This window comes from Lynx canadensis, chromosome X (genome assembly GCF_007474595.2).
Source record: "Lynx canadensis isolate LIC74 chromosome X, mLynCan4.pri.v2, whole genome shotgun sequence".
Lineage (NCBI taxonomy): Eukaryota > Metazoa > Chordata > Mammalia > Carnivora > Felidae > Lynx > Lynx canadensis.
In genome coordinates this window covers 15,164,501-15,182,040 of record NC_044321.2, presented here as the reverse complement: position 1 = coordinate 15,182,040, position 17,540 = coordinate 15,164,501, and the positions used below count along the sequence as shown (strand labels likewise).

The window sequence follows — 17,540 nt, the reverse complement described above, 5'->3', positions numbered from 1 at the left end:
TCAAAAAGTATAAAACTGATGAAAAATTTTTAACTCCTTAGTGTTAATATTATGACATTTTCAAGAAGCTGTTTGAGTGCTTGGATGTAGCTGTTTGTAAAGAGGGAGGGGATCTGGAAAACAACCAATTAGTTGGTCAAAAAAAAAAGTTCATGAGAAGGTGGGCTTGTGCCATTATTTATAATTTTTTGCTTCTACCATAATAAGAGTCGGGCGGTTCTGTACTGGCAGGTATCGCAGAGGATTTGCGCTCCAGTCATCTCTCTATTCAGGAATTAACCTGGCAATTTTGCTGATGGTTGCGGGACAGCAATTTGAAACTTCCATGGAACTAAGGAAAATAGGTAAAGTTATTTTTGATAGCAGATGTTGATGTGCTTTGGTAACACAAATTCAGCATTAAAAGTTACTAGCATTTCGTTCAAATAACTAGCATTTTGTTTCAAAAGGAACAGTTACTCTCTGATAGCCTGCCTGAGATGGTAGCCAACATAAAGTGGGTACTTTTTCCTCTGTCTAAAGGCTTGCATAATGTGATAGAAACTAGAAATATTTTTCATAACTTCATGTAAAACTCACTTTCTTAAGGTGTCCGGCTAAACAGTTTATTGGGAAGAAAAGGGAGCTTGGAGAAAATGAACAATTACTGGGATGTGGGTCAGTTCTTCAACGTCAGCATGTTGGCCAATGATGTCGGGAAGGCTGTCCAGGCGGCAGAGAGGTTGTTCAAACTGAAACCTCCAGTCTGGTGAGTCATGTCTGTGTGTGGCCTTCACTTCTCTCAATATCTGATCTCGTTCTGAAGGGTTTTCTCCAGAGAGGAGAGGGATAAATGCAAAAGACAATAACGATTGCCGTGTTTCTCCTTCTGACTTCTTCATTAAAGCAAAGTTAGGGCACGAAGAACAGCTCTGAAGGCTCACTTGGTTTTATGTGACAGAAGGGAACGACAGACAGATGGGCACGTACATGCATAGAATACGTCCCTACGCGCTCTGTCTCCAAAAGGATGCTCTCAATCTTAGTACTTTCTTCAGGTCGTCATCTCGGTCCTCAAGAACAAAACCTTCCTCAGCACTAGTACGTATTTGTGAGAAAGCAGGTAGTAAAGCTAAAAGCACACCCACAAAGTGATGTGAATCACGCATGAAAACTGGAACTAAACACCGAGATATGGTCAAGAAAATGGAGTCAGAGCAGTGGCCCTAGCTTAGCCCATCATGTCGCCATGAAAATGGCAAGAAAGAACACTGGGAGGCATGGACTTGCGTTCATGGTTTATCCTAGGATAAGAAAAGCCCATTGCAGGGTATATTTTCCTCTCTCAGTGGTTCTCAAACTTCGGCAGGTATCAGAATCAGCTGTGTTGATTACAACACAGATAGCTGGGCCCGCCCTTAGGCTGTCTGGTTCCAAAGGTCTAGGGTGGGGCCTGAGGATTTGTATTTACAAATGACAATCTGATGCTGCTGCTCTGGGGAACCACACTTTGAGAACCACTGTTCTGTGTCGTCTTTTAATTAATCTGGGTTTGGTATGTGACTCAGAGCAAGGTCTGTGAGAGGTGGGCAATAGCTGATTTGCCAATAGACATGAAGCTCCATTAGAATTGTCACTATGTCATTGACTCCTGTGGTCTCAAAATAGATGCTTGTTAGATATTTGTGTAATTAATAAATGTATGATGGATTTTCCCTGAAATATCAACAGTGGTGATCTCAAGGAGGTAGCCTAATAAGCTTTTAATCTTTTTTCCTTATCTCTATTTTTCTGATTTGTCTAAAATGCATTTGGATTACACGCATCATTTATAATTTTTTACTTTTAATGACCCGTGTTCATCTGTCCCGTTATTTCCCAGTTCACTGGGCCAATCTGGACTCCCAGGGGTCGGAATCTCTTCAGTTATTTTTAGTTGGACCTTTTTTCTTCCCAATCTGAAGGACCTAAATTTGATCCCCAAACTATATCAGCCTGTTGAAATTTTTCTGAGGCTGAGCCAATAGGGATTCAGGCAGAGTCTCCAGCCTTCCTGGAGTGGTTGCTGTTGCCAGAATTCTACTTTTAAAGTGCATTGCTGCACCTGAGCTAGACAGAGCCGACTCCAGGGAGGCGACAGCCAAGCCTTGAATACGTTCTAATTACATTAGTACCTACACTGACTTACAGCGTTGGGACCTGATATTGTAGGTCCGAGACCACCCTGAGCTTCATGATTCGCTAGAAAGACTCACAGAACTCAGGAAGGCTGTCGTACTCATGGCTAAGGTTTATTACAATAAAATTACACAGATTGAAATCAGCAAAGGCAAAAGGCACGTAGGACAGAGTCCAGGAGAGAGTAGGTACAAGCTTCTAGTTGTCCTCACCCAGCAGAGTAACATGGACAGTGCTTACTTCTTCTAGCAACAATGTATGGCAACATGTACAAAGTATTGACAACCAGGGAAGCTCACCAAGTCTCGGTGTTCAGGGTCTTATGGGGGTTCAGTCGTGTAAGCATGGAGCACCCATGTAGTTGACCTTAGTCACTGAGTCCCCAGCCTCTGTAGATATGGCACTGATACAGCATGGCCCAAGGCCCCAGGTAAGCAAAAACACTCTTATCAGGCTGGATGTCCCAAGGGCTTAGAGGCAATGTCCCAGAAGCCAGTCAAGAGCCAGACCTTCCTTGGAATGTGTAGAGTTTGGAGGACCCAGGCCTACTGAATTAACCCTTCACTGCATGGTACCCAAGCAAGTCAGTCAGAGTCTAGCCGTGTGCCTTCCCGGAGCAGCCCCAGACTTTATCCTCAAAGAGCAACCTAGTAGTCCAGTGCTTTCAGTCCTTCAGTGCTCCATCCCCATTCACTACCAGTGGTGATGTGACCACCACTGCCCAACAGCTATGTTTCAGAAACTTCAGTTGGCCTGAAGACAGTAAAGAAGTGGGGAGATTGAAGACCTCGTAACTTCAAAACCTACCTGGTCAGATCTAATAAAAAAAATTCGATGAGTTTCACATTTGTGATTGTCTGGGGTCAAGGAGGAGAAGAGAGGGATGGGAGGAAAATGGCATGTCTATAGAAGGGAAGCATGACCCTTGTGACTGTGAAAATGTTTTCTATCTTAACTGTGTCCGTGTTGGTATTCTGCTTGTGATGTTGTTCTAGAATTTTATAAGCTGTCATCCTTGGTATAAACCAGGCCCAAGGTTACATGGGATCTCTGTATTATTTCTTACAAGTATACGTAAATCTACAATTACCTGAAAATAGAAAGGTTGATTTAAAAAAGACTGTGAGTTTGAAATTTTGTCATTTTGTAATTGCTTTGAATTTCAAACTACATTGTTATTAAGGTAGTTGTTAGAAAATGTCTGCCGGTGTCTACACTTGGAATACCATTAGCCCAATGTTGGTGAAAAGCCATAATGTATGATTTTGTTGGACCAACTTATTTTGCCCGGTGTTCGGGCTTCTTTTGATTAAGTGTGTGGCTGCCAAATGATGAAGAAGCACTCACTACACACTGTGAATTTAACTAAATTAAGCTTTTGGGGAACCTCTTTTAAAGGGAGTAGAATTGAATTCCATTTCTTGAAGGATCTAATTTATTGGTGCTTGTGATTTTTCCAGGTACCTCCGATCATTAGTTCAGAACTTGTTATTAATTCAGCGCTTCAGGAAACCCATTATTGAACATTCACCCAGGCAAGAACGGCTTAACTTCTGGCTAGATATAATATTTGAGGCAACAAATGAAGTTGCTAATGGACTCAGATTTCCAGTAAGTCATGCTAAATCCATTTCTTTCAGATAGAGCCAAAGAAACTGGGGATTGGTGCTAATTATTGAATACTCTGAAAGGGAGAAAACCTTAGAGTTGTTGAAAATGTGAAGATACCCATCATTCTTTGGTAGAATCAGCCAGGGATAGATCAGCTCACTAGAACAAGTTGGCTCTGCCCTCTAACATAGTGGTTCTTGACAGAATCATTTTGTCTCCCGGGGGACATCTGGCCATATCTGGAGACATTTTTGGTTGTCACAGCTGCGAAGCAGGTATTGCTACTGGCACCTAGCGAGTGGCAGGCACCTGGCGAGGGCCAGGGGTGCCACCAGACATCCCACAGTGCATAGGATAGCCCCTCCCCCTACATAAAATCGTCTGGCCCCAAATGTCAGCAATACCAAGGTGGAGATACCCTGTTCTAAATCAGTGCAAGACTAATAGTAAAATTTTGGAATTTGACGCTGTTTCCCATTGAGCTTTGGTTTGCCTCCAATACCACTAATTAATTTTTAAAATGTTATTACAAAGCAAAATGGCTATTAGCTTTTCATTAAGTTTTTGTTTCAATTTTATGACCATGTTGTAAGGAGTCGTAAGTAAGATACGTAAGCATCCTAGACATTGAACTTGACATAATTGTATTTTGTATTTATGCCATGAGATTTTGTGAACATGCTGTGTTCAGGAATTTCATTAAACTGCTAATAGAGATTAAGTTGTTTGAAATGATTATGATAATGATTTTGTTCTTGGGTACTAAGTTTTAAAATCTTCTTTTAATTATGAAATATTTCCAACCTATTGAAAGGGACAAAAAAATAACAGACACTTGTGTAATCTCTACCTAGATTTAACACTCTTAATTAGGTTGCTGTATTTGCTTTGGAAAGCCATTCATTCTCTCTCCCCCCTCCCCCTCCCTCTCCCTGTCTCCTTTCTCCCCATCTCCTTCCTCTCCCTCTCCCCCAGCAATAAAACATTACTCATGGAATGTCACCTCACTCTTCATTCCCTTGGATGTTTCATAGACTTGGACACCTCACAGATCATCCAGTTTGCTTCATTTCTCTCAAAAACTGTAGCCTCCCTCTTTCTTCTCTGCCACCTTGTTGGGCAGGCCTTTCTTGGCCACCCCATCTAAAGTGCTCGCCCCACCTTTATTCTGTCATGTTTGCTTCACAGCCGTATAGGTGACCGTATTCCATGCCCCTATATGTTTGTTTCTTGTGTGCCCCATTAGAGCATAGACTCCTCCCCCGCCGTGGGGAAGGGACTACTGTCAAGATTGCGGTATCCCTGGGCCCTAGAGTAGTATTGGCACACAGTAGGTCCTCGAGTATTTGTGGAGTACAGCACTTCCCACTTGCTCACTGGGCAGAGTGACCTGTCTGGGATATTCCTGTGCATCACAGAAATCTGTCCTTTCAGGTGCTGGTGATAGAACCAACCAAAGTCTACCAGCCTTCATATGTTTCTATAAACAGTGACGCTGAGGAGAAGACGGTTTTCCTGTGGCATGTCTCACCCACAGAAATGGTAAGAAAAAAATCTTCCATAGCTGTCTCTCGCTTCTGTGCTATTGAATCAGAAATTTGGTATTCAAGTAGGAGGGTCTGTGTTGCAGTACTTGAAAGAATAGGTACCCGTGCCTGACTGGTAAGATCTGTGAGTGCAAGAGGGTATAATCACAGATGGGAGAGAGGATGCTGGTTTTTCCATTTGATGTTTCTTTGTGTACACATGTGTGGGTATGACTTTGTGTATGTTTATGCAAATGAATACAGTGTGGAAAAAAGAAGTTACACCCTGAGGAAGTGGATAAGGAGTAGTGGGAAAGTCCCTCCAAATCCCCCAGACCCTGTCCTTATTCCCATCCCCACTGACTTGGTGGATATTCATCCGTACCATTCTCTGCACTGCCTTATGTGTGTGTAAGAGTGTGTATACGTGCATATATTTATTATTTTAATTTTTTTGATGTTTTATTTTTGAAACAAAACACAAGCTGGGGAGGGGCAGAGAGAGAGGGAGACAGGAACTGAAGCGGGCTCTGCGCTGACAGGAGAAAGCCCTATGTGGGGCTCGAACTCACGAGCTGTCAGATCATGACATGAGCCGAAGTCAGACACTTAGCCAACTGAGCCACCTAGGTCCCCCTATACATGCGTACATTTTATATATATGTTTGTGCGTGCGTGTGTGTATATATACATAGAGAGAGTATTTTTGTTAAAGTGAGATCATACAGTATATATTTATTATTTTGCATCTTACTCTTTTTTAACTGATTCATACATCTTAATGTTTATTTATTTTTGAGAGAGAGAGCACGAGCAGGGGAGGGGCAGAGTGAGAGGGAGACATAGAACATGAAGCAGGCTCCAGGCTCTGAGCTGTCAGCACAGAGCCCGACACGGGGCTCGAACTCACGAGCCGTGAGATCATGACCTGAGCCGAAGTCAGACGCTTAACCCACTGAGCCACCCAGGCGCCCCTGATTCTCACATCTTAGACATTATTTCCATATAGCACACAATGATCCCCCTGATGTTTTTGGTTGGAATATTCCCCATATTCCTGTATCATGGTGGTCCATTTCTGAGTATGCTTGAACTGTAAATTATGGTCCCAGTCTCCTGCAGTGCACCTTTCAGCCTCACCTGTGCACTCTAGCTGATGATGGATGCGTCGGTGTACGTCCTGGCGGTGTCACCTTGCACACTCCTATAGATTGTTTCAGGAGCAGAGATTCCCAGAAATGGACTTGCTGGTTTTAAAGACCACATATATTTAAAATTTGAGAGCTACTGGCATATTTGTCCCATTTCAATTTATATTCACACCAAGGATATAGGAGAGGGAACATTTTAATTGCCCGCTAAAGAGATCACAGAAATGCTGGGCCAGGCCTGATGGTTTGTGGTAGTAGCTATATTTTTGTCTCTGTGTGTCTAAAGTACTTCTTCAGCTCTTTTCTTGAATGAAATATTTTTAGTCATGAAAAGATCCAGCACCTTTGACAAGTGCATTCATTATGTGGGTCTGTTCACTATGTATATGTTCTCATGGAGCGTGGGGGGACTTCTGCCATTAACTAGGCAAAGAGGGATTTTTCTCTTGGAAATAAGAGCGTGAGCAATTAGGTCTTCATCAGGTAAAAGTAAACAGTATCCTCAACAATGAAATGCAACATGGGAGAATAAGCGGAGGCTCAAAATCGTGTAAGAAATTCCTTATCAGAAATAGTCACGACACGGCACCTCCCCATCGTTCGGCTGGTATGAAGTCCGCCTTCTGGATGCAGAAGTTGCGGATGTGTGCTGTACGCTGTGGCGCCCGGAGTGAACAATCCAGCACTGTGCGTGCTTCACGGTTTAAGAGAGTAATTCTCATGTGTCCTTATCCGCCACCCCCCCACACACACACACACGAAACTAAAACCAAGGGACACAAGGACACTTCGGGAGGTGTTAGACATGGATATTACCTTGATTATGGTGTTTGAATATGTCCAGGGGCGCCTGGGTGGCGCAGTCGGTTAAGCTTCCGACTTCAGCCAGGTCACGATCTTGCGGTCCGTGAGTTCGAGCCCCGCGTCAGGCTCTGGGCTGATGGCTCAGAGCCTGGAGCCTGTTTCCGATTCTGTGTCTCCCTCTCTCTCTGCCCCTCCCCCGTTCATGCTCTGTCTCTCTCTGTCCCAAAAATAAATAAACGTTGAAAAAAAAAAAAAAGAATTTGAATATGTCCAAACTCATCAAATTATGTGCATTAAATATGTGCACTTCTTTGTCTATTATACCTCAGTAAAGATGTTTAAAAAAAAAAAAAAAGGGACACGAAATCTCAAGTTGCCTTAGTACCCTTGAGCGGCTATAACAGAACACCGTAGGCTAAGGGCTTAAAGAATATTTCTCATAGTTCTGAGGGCTGGGAGTATGAGGACAGGGTGCCCGCATGGTCGGGTTCTGGTGAAGGCCCTCTTCTTGGTGTGTCCTCACATGGTGAAGAAGTGTCTTCCTTGTGTCTCCTTTAATAAGAGCACTAATCCCATCACGAGGGCTCCACCCTCATGACCTGATTGCCTCCCCTAGGTCCCACCTCCCAGTGCCTTCACATTGGGGTTTCGACAGCTGATTTGTGGAGGCACAAACATTCGGTCCACAGCACAAGTGTAAGCCAGTAACTTTTCTAAGATTTAACAGTGTAGCGACCTCGTTCATCAGAGTCAGCAGCCATTAGGGGACATGAGCTGCTCTGATGTGCTTGGGGTTGTTGGTTTCTTTGGTTTGCTCCACTGTGTGTGTTAGTTTAAATACTGCAAAAGAAAAGGCCAAAATAAAATATACACATGGTGTTCAAACAGCTAGAGCTCCTTTGAAGAATGGAGATGTTCTGTTAAATTTGCCTCTTTGGTTGTTTTTAACCTTTTATGGAAGTGTCATAGACACTGAAAAGCACATCAGTCATAAATGTACAGTTTGATGGATTTTTGCCAAGTGAACACACCTGAGTAACCAGCGTGGCCAAGGAAGAGAACATCAGACCCCACTACCCCCAAAGCCTGGCTTACGCCCCGCCCCCTCTGTGCCCCCCTCCAGTACCCACCCCCAGGAAGCACCCCGCTTCTGATGTTGGAGTTCTTGTACTAGAGACAGACCTTGCTTGTTTGCGTTGTGTCATTGATGCCACTCTGATACGAGAGGGTTTTCAAAATTCTGGTCTGTGACCTCAGTATTCCATTGATGTACGCACAAAACACCTCCTATTTTGACAAGTACTTGGAGTAAAAAACCAATGTTATTCAAGTGACTCCTCAGACTTTTAGAGCCAAATGTTTTTGGTCTCCTGGAATTCTGCACACTTTGCCCATTTTATTTGAATCCTCTAATGGTTGCTGGCCCTTAACGGAAATTTCCATGGGTACATATACTGTCTCCCTAGTTGTAAATGTTTTACTTTGTATATAGTCTGTAATAAGAAATGGAAAAGAACTATATAAGCAGCAAATGCTAGTTTTCCCTGACTGATGAAATGTTTTGCACAAGTGCTTGTAGTTGTCAGAACAAACGTCTGAGGGAAATATAAATTGCCTTTTTTTCTTTGAGAGGAAGCTTTTGCTTTTGCCTGCATTTGCATTTTTGAAATTCTGCAGGCTGTAAAAGCCAGCAGATTCGCCTGGAGTGAGGGCGACATTTCTCCACGGCGTTGCGTCTTCTCCCGGTGGGCTGTGCCCAGCAGGGAGAGATCACGCACGTGCACGGTGTTCTGTCGCGTACTGGCGGACCACACTGCTGTCAGAGAAATTCAGTTCTGGTTTGCTAGCCAAGGATTCAGAAACTTCTGCTGGTAAATGTTTAACAGCCGGCTCTCCAGGGGGCATGGGAGCAGAGGGCTGACCCGTGGCGTTTGGCGGTTTCTGCGGTGTAACTACTCCCACCGTGGCCAGTTTCAAGCCACGTCTGGTGGGTCTGCAAACGTGGGGTTGGGAGGAGGTGTGCACGGTTGGCCTTCCTAGACCGGCACCAGTGGCACCCAGTGCAACAGTGCAAAAGTAGGCTACCCGGCGTGGGGACAAATGCAGCATTGCCCCCTCAGCAACTCTCATGCCCCAGAGTCACCACCGGGCACATAGTAGCCACCAGCGCTGACCACGCGGGTAGGGCTGCTTGTTGGGGAAAGCTCTGTCGTCGTCCTCGCCACCTTTTATGCTTATGTAAGAGAGCCACAGGACAGACACGTCCAGAGTCTACAGAATTGTCCCAGATGCCCAAGATTCCTCCCTCAGAGGTCTGCATTCTGGGAGTAGGAGGGCAGGTGCTGAGGCGCCCGGGGTGGGGGGAACCCTGGAGGCCTGTCCCCACTTCTGGCTTCCTGGCCCGTTTCTCCATAGCCCACCCTGGCTCTTGCTCCCAGGAAACTCTTCCTGGGAGCTTCTGACCCCGACATGGAAAGCTGTAGTCTTGAGTCCATTTCCTCATGATTCAGAGGGAAAATATCCCCTTTCCAAAAGGATGAGGACGCTGCTGAAACGGGAGGCTCGGGATGGGAGGAAAACTGCCCCTGCGTTCATGATGGAGACGGTAGTCCGTGCCAGGTGACCCACCAGGCCACTGGGTCAGACCCTGCGCAGCCACCCTGACTTCCACTACCAGATGCTTCATGAAAAACCCCACTTGCACATCCAAGAGAGTACAGGCTTCACAATTTCATTCACATAATATTCCAGAACAGGCAGAAGTTGCCGTTTCTACTCTCGGATGACTAGAGATGGGGGGGTTATGAGGGAAGTTTCTGGGCTGCTGCTCATGTTGTCTCTTGATTGATTTTTAGAGCATGAGAGAGTGTGTGTGTGTGCAGGAGAGGAGCACACACAGAGGAACAGAGGGGTGGGGGGGTGGTAAGAGAGAATCCTAAGCAGGCTTCACGCTCACCGTGGAGTCCAACAGTGGGAGCGATCCCACGATCCTGGGATCATGACCTGAGGTGAAATCAAGAGTCAGATGCTCGACCGACTGAGCAACCCAGTGCCCCATGTCTCTTGATTTAAATGCTGGTTACAACAAGTATTCATTTTGTGGAAATGGACTGTGACAATCACTGTGCCCTTTTGTGAATGTATGGTGTATTTCAATTCAGAACTTTCATAATAATTTTAAAACACTTGTACTGGCCCAAACCATTACTGGATCCCATGGCTTTCCAGATTAAAACTCACACTCTCGTACTGAGTGTCAAACCCCCTGTATAATCCCGCCCTCTCATTGTCCCCTGAGCTGGCCCACAGGGGCTCACATGTGCACTTCCGTCATCCTTATTCCGTGTAATTTCTTCTTCCAGTGACCCAAGTTCCAACTTTGCCGAGGTGTCTCTAACCACCCTCCCGCCCCTTTCACTCACTGTAGGCTACCTTCTTGCCTGTATCGTGTACACAGTATTTCCTGTTGCTTATTGATCGGTTTTTGAGAATGTCTCCCCAAGTGCTCTGCAAGCCCATGCAGGACTTGTATGTTTCATATCCATAGTATCTACAAAGCCGGTACCTCAAATGCCCATTGGTTATGATAGAAAGGGAAAGAGGAGTGTGTGTTGTTTACTTCTTAGCCAGCAAATCTTCCTCCCCAATCAAGAAGCTCCATAAAGCTACCTCACAGTAAACCTACCATCTGGGAATACTTCAAAAACTCCTGTGGCTGAGGTTTGTTGATGTTTTTTTTTAATGCCTGCGATAGAGCGCACCACCGGGGGAAGGGCAGAGGGAGAGGGGGACAGAGGATCTGAAACAGGCTGTGCGATGACAGCAGTGAGCCTGATGGGGGGCTTGAACTCACAAACTGTTAATGACGACCGGAGCTGAAGTCAGACGCTCAACCAACTGAGCCACCCAGGTGCCCCTGTGGCTGAGCTTTTTATGCACATGCAGCCTCTTGAAGGTATAGGTAGGTGGCCCAAGGCTGTCTTGAATCTGTCCTGGTTCCTGTTTCTGTACCCTAATCCGAAGGTAGGCTCCTGCTCTCCACCACTGCCTTCTTTCAGTGACTTTGAATAGAACTCTGAAATATGCTCAGTCTTTCTACATGGTTGGGTCCAGTGTGCTGGCTTTCATATTAGCATATGCTTTCATCTTTCACAGCCCTCACTGGTTCCCGTCTTCTATAGAGTAGAAACTGAGGTCCTGATGATGGTCTCCTAGGCCCTGCATGATCTTCGTCGTGAGCTCTCCAGCCTCCTCACCCACTCCCCTCAGTCACTCGCTCCAGGCATGCTCCCCTCTTGGCTGGTCCCCAAACATGCCAGGACACTGCTGCCTCAGGACCTTTGCACTTGCTGTGCCCGCTGCCTGGGACTGTTCTTTCCCCCCCAGATATCCACATGGTTCAGGCCTTCACCTGCTTTAGCCTACTGCTCAAACGTCATCAGAGATGCCTTCACGGAACGTCCAGTTTAACATCATGACTCCTGCCCCACCTCGATGTCCTTCCTGGTTCTATTTGGCATTGTGGTGCTTTTCGTCCTCTGTCCTATTAAGTTACTACTTAATTTATTTTTCCTCTCTCCTCACTTGAATGGAAGCTCCATGAGGGCAGGAGTTTTGTTTTCTGTTATGTCCACAGTACTTACCCAGCACATAGTAGGTGCTTAATCAACACCTCTGAATGGATCTTCTCCCATTGAGGGCCATATTTCCCATTGTTCCTGTTGTCGTTCCTCCAGGATGGCAGGTAACTTGTCACCCCACTGCTCATGGCTATTCTCCTAAGCCATATGCTCAGTCATTGGGCTCTGACACTTCTCTTGGGGGCTGAGCTGGTCACTTATGACATTGTTCAGGCCAACCAAATGTATTTTCTTATTTTAAATGATTGTCCATTGTTGTGATGTATCGGTATTGTAGCCTTTGGCTCTTCTGAAAAGGATTTCAGATATTTCTTTTGAGGCTTAGCTTTGTGCAAAGTCTATGACGTGCGTGGAATGGCAGTGGAGGGAGGGAACAGTTATTTTAAAAAATCTGTCGCGTACAGACTGAAATCCAATAGCCCCCAAATATTTGTGCTTTATCTGTGCTTTGTGTCACATCCAGGTTGGCAGAGTCTCCGTTCCCTGTAGCGGAATAGAGGGTGGCTGGGGAGGTTTTGATGAGCCCGGCCCACAGGTGGAGCACATCATTCCTCCTTAGACCCCGTTGGTCAGAACCTCATCCTGTGGCCCCACCTAGCTGCAGGGGTGGCTGGGAAATGCATTCCAGCTGTGTGCCCAGGGACAGAAAGAAAGATTGGAGAACACTGACTGGAGTCTGCCATAGTCTTGCTTCTGCAAACATTTTCACAGGTCACTCAACTTAGGTGGGCTGTTCCCAAACTCATTTTCAAGTTTTCCTGGTATGTCGACAGAAGATGAAAGTCCATTCAGTGTGTGTTTACTCTGTGCTTATACTCTTTCAAATTTAGATCATTTGCTGTAAACTGGATTAAAGATACAAATGAATTTTTAGGATACCTAAATTTTTAGAAAGTGTTTCAGGTCTTCCAAGTTATATAAAATATATTGCTCTAACTTATAAATCTCTATTGAAAGTAAAATAGCAAAAGTGACCTGAGAATGAAACCCCCCAAAATTTTTTTGCGTGGAAAAAAAATCAAGCTCTACTGACTTTTGTCTTTAAAACCTACAGAAACAAATTCATGAATGGAACTTTACAGCTTCTTCCATTAGGGGAATAAGGTAAGAACGAACATAAGGAAAAATGGAATTATTGTTTTAATACAGGTGATAATGACAGTGTTTTATTACTTTAACGTTTCCACTTATTTATAATATGTGATATTTTCATTTTTAACAATCCGAAATAGACTATGAGCTCTTTTGTAACCCTTGCTCATGTGCTGCTAGTCAGGGCTTCTTGGCTTGTTGTAACACAATAGCTTTTTGTGGTATCCATAGACTAAAACTCTCTTGTCTCAAACTTTTCTTTAAAAATGAAGTTGTATCTCTAGAAAGAGAAAGTGTTTCTTGTTTAAGCCGTTGATGTTCAAGTGCTCAGGAAAACCCAGAAACCTAGAGATCTGTACTTCTACCAAGAAGGAGTTACTTGGTAATGACACTTGGTTGGGGTCTCCTGAGCAGAGTAACGGAGCCAAGGGAATTGTTATTAGCTGGGGGAGAGGTGGTGTAGTCCAAGGAGAGGTACGGTGCTTGCTCTTTGGACCAGGGGTGGTGACCATTTGGTGACCCTTGTGGCTGCACTCTGAGCCTCACTCTCCCAGCACGACCAAGGGTAGGAGCGGCTCTGAAGCAGATGTGAGTTCTAATGCCTCTTTCACTGTTTGACCTTGACAAGGTCACTCTAACACTCTGTTTCTTCATAGTTTCCATTAAATTAAGGGCTCAGATTATAACTGTATGTCCTTTCTCTGATTGTAAGACCACAGGCCACTGAATGAATCCCCTGTTACCTCTAGACATGGTACGATCCTATTCTAGACATATCACTGTTTAAATTAGAATGTTTTTGTCACTTTAAAGGGAGGGGAAATAATTTAAGAACAGGGTAGTGAATTTGAGCAATGCTGCTCCAAAAATAAAATTCAAAAAGTGTTGAACATTTTGAAAATCTTATTACTCCAGAAACTAAGTGGTATAAGAACATGTACTTAAGAACCTTTTGTTTGTGCCTTCTCATGGATCTATCTCTTGCTGCCATTCACTCATCAACAAGGATGTGCGAAGGGCCTGGGGTGAGAATCAGAACCTGGAACCAAGGTGACACAAAGAACATGTGTTGCACATTCCCAGTGCTACCCAACTAACCGTGGTAGTTCCTTTACAAATTGGTTTTCAAAATTTATGTATAACCTAGTTTTAATTTTTTTTAATCTCCCTGTACTATTGCTGTTTCAACTCATTATTTGTCACATAATCCCTGAACACAGGAAGAATGGCTAAAGAAGCTGGGGATCTCAGGAAGAGATAACTTAGGGCAAGATACAGTGGCATCGTTTGAAGAGAATTTGGGCTTTTCCATAGTGCCACCTGGCTAAATGAGGGCCATTGTGTAGGCTTTGGCCCAGTGTAGGTATAGAACTTTCTAGCAGTTAAGTCCATCAGCAGATGGAGTATGGGGATTTTCTGTCACTGGGTATGTCCAGGAAACCTGAACATCGACTAAGGCAGGCACTGTAGAGTCAGATCCCAACCTTACATGGAAACGGACCTTGCATTTCCCTAATGACTGATGATAGTGAGCGTCTTTTCATGAGCTTACCGGCCATTTATATACATTTAATGCCTTTCTTGAGCTAAGATGCCATGTTTATTTCTGCCTCCCTTGTGTGGCCACAAATACTCTGTCCTGATACTTTTCAAGTCTAGTAATTCCTTTGGTACCATAATACGTTATCTCACAAATAAACTTCCTGTCTTTTGTGTGAAATTCTAAACTTTTGAGGACAGAGATCATATTTCTTTCCCTTTCTTGCTGCTCTGTGCTTTGTTTAGCACTGCATATATGGTAAGTTCTCGAGAATACAAACATAGGCAAGACCAATGTCCCTGCTAGTAAAATTTTCATAGAGAAACAGAAGTCAAATTTGGGGGGTATCTGTTAAAACATTAATGAATCTTTCAAATTTGCAAAATGGAAGAAAATCTATTACTAGATTTTGCTGAAAAATTTACAAGGGTTATCATAACTTACATATGGTAAGCATTCTTATGTTTTTCCAATTTTACAGCATATCAAAGTTTGATGAACGGTGTTGTTTTCTTTATGTCCATGATAATTCTGATGACTTTCAAATCTACTTCTCCACTGAAGACCAGTGTAGTAGGTAAGTTACAGCTGATTGAGGTGTTTGCAAACTAATTATGGCAATTCACTTTTTTTTTTAAGGGAGAGAAAGTGTGAGTAGGGGAGGGGCAGAGAGAGAGGCAGAGAGAGAACCTTAAACAGGGTGCACGCCCAGCAGGGAGCCCAATGTGGGGCCCGATCTCACAACTCTGAGATCAGGACCTGAGCCAAAATCAAGAGTTGTATGCTTAACTGACTGAGCTACCCAGGTGCCCCATGTGGCAAATCAGTTTTAAGGATCTTTGTTGTGAAAAATATTTGCCTTTTCTGAAATTTTAACTTTAAAAAAGTTACCTTTACAGTTTCATTGAGGGAAGAATCACATACCGTGCAGTGTACCCATTGAAAGTGTACAATTCAGTCTTTTTTAATAAATTCCCAGTTTTGCCACCATCACCACGTTCTAATTTTAGAATATTTTCATGACCCCCAAAAGAAACCTGGTGTGCGTTAACACTTACTCCCCATTTTCCCTCGCCCTAACCCCCCTAACCCCAGCCTTGTGCAAAAACTAATCTACTTTCTGTCTCTGGATTTGCCTTTTCTTGACATTTCATATAAATGTAATCATATCATATGTGGTCTTTTGTGTCTCACATTTTTTACTTATTATATTCCCATGGTTCATCTATGTTGTAGCTTGTGTGGGTGCTTCATTCTTCTTGTGGCTGATCATTGTTCCATTGTATGGATATATTTGATTTAACTATTCATTTGAAAGGCACTTGGGCTATTTCCTCTTGTTGGCTATTATAAATAATCCTACTGTGAACCTTAACGTGCAAGTTTTTGCATGGACCTGTGTTTTCATTTCTCTTCGAGCTAACTTACTGGGTCTTAGGTAACTCTCTCTTTAACCTTTGAGGAACTGCCAGACTGTTTTCCCACTTGACATTGTCATCAGCAGTGTACGAAAGTTCTAGTTTCTCCACATCCTTGCTACACTTGTTATTGTCTGTCCTGTTGATTATAGCCATCCTAGTGGGCAGTAGGTAGAATCTGATTGTGGTTTTGATTTGCATTTTCCTAATGACTGATGATAGTGAGCGTCTTTTCATGAGCTTACCGGCCATTTATATATCCTCTTTGGAGAATGATCTGCTCAAATCCCTTACCCAATTAAAAGAATGTTTTAAACTTTTTATTTTGGGAAAACATTCAGAGCTATAAGAATGTTTCAGAAGGGGCACCTGGCTGGCTTAGTTGGTAGAGTATGTGACTCTTAATGTCAGGGTCGTGAGTTCAAACCCTACATTGGGTGCAGAGCCTACTTTAAAATTTAAAAAAAAATTTTTTTAATGTTTACTTATTTTTAAGAGAGACAGAGACAGAATGCGAGTGGGTTGGGGTGGAGAGAGAGGGAGGCACAGAATCTGAAGCAGGCTAAATTTTTTTAAAATAAATTTTAAAAAAGAAAGTTTCTAATCTGGCCATTTGTGGCAACGTGGATGGAACTGGAGAGTATTATGCTAAGTGAAATAAGTCAGTCAGAGAGAAAGACAGATACCATATGTTTTCACTCATATGTGGATCCTGAGAAACTTAACAGAAGACCGGGGGGAGGGGGAGAGGGAAAAAAGTTACAGAGAGGGAAGGAGGCAAACTATAAGAGACTCTTAAATACTGATAACAAACTGAGGGTTGATGGGGGGTGGGAGAGAGGGGAAACTGGGTGGTGGGCATTGAGGAGGGCACTTGTTGGGATGAGCACTGGGTGTTGTATGGAAACTAATTTGATAATAAAATTTCTATATATCTATATATATAGAGATGGATCTATACATATATATGTGTGTATATGTATACATACGTATATATACATATATATGTGTATATATATGTATAGATCTCTCTCTACATATACATGTATATATACGTATATACATATAAAAGAAAATTTCAGAGAAACAGTACAAAGAACTTCCATATGTTTCACCCAGAATTCTCCAGTGTTACTCCTTTACCACATTTGTTTTACATTCCTCTCCATATGCATATGATTATTTTTGTTCTGAACTGCTGAGGAATAACTTGCAGACATAATGCTTCATCCCCCTCGCTACTTGAGTGCATATTTCCTAAAAACAACATTCACTTGTATAATCACAGCACAGCTATCTAATCAGGAAATTAAGATTGATATGGTTCTGTAATCTACAAACCTTATCCCCCTTTTACTTACTGTCCAACTAATGTCTTTCACAGCGAAACACAAGATTTTTTCTCAGCTCCGCACTCCAATCCGCGATCATGTGACATTTAATGGTCATATCTGTGTAGCCCCTGTTTATCTTCATCATTGCTTCCTTGTTTTTCTTGACTTAATGCTTCCAAAGAGTACAGGCCATTGATCGTGTGTAGCCCTTCAGTTGGGGGTTGTTGTTTCTCACGATTACATTAGCATCATGCATTTTGGGGAGGA

The 17,540-nt window shown here is 43.5% G+C and overlaps 1 protein-coding gene across 1 annotated transcript in view; it reads left to right on the top strand.

The window, feature by feature from the left end:
• The window catches only part of MAP3K15 (mitogen-activated protein kinase kinase kinase 15), a 109,377-nt gene that overhangs the window by 57,930 nt on the left and 33,907 nt on the right, over positions 1–17,540 (top strand). The window contains exons 7-12 of the mRNA XM_032592029.1: positions 232–344; positions 589–748; positions 3,618–3,768; positions 5,203–5,310; positions 12,944–12,993; positions 15,003–15,098. Coding sequence (XP_032447920.1) covers positions 232–344; positions 589–748; positions 3,618–3,768; positions 5,203–5,310; positions 12,944–12,993; positions 15,003–15,098 — 678 coding nt within the window. The remainder of the gene's footprint in view (positions 1–231; positions 345–588; positions 749–3,617; positions 3,769–5,202; positions 5,311–12,943; positions 12,994–15,002; positions 15,099–17,540) is intronic.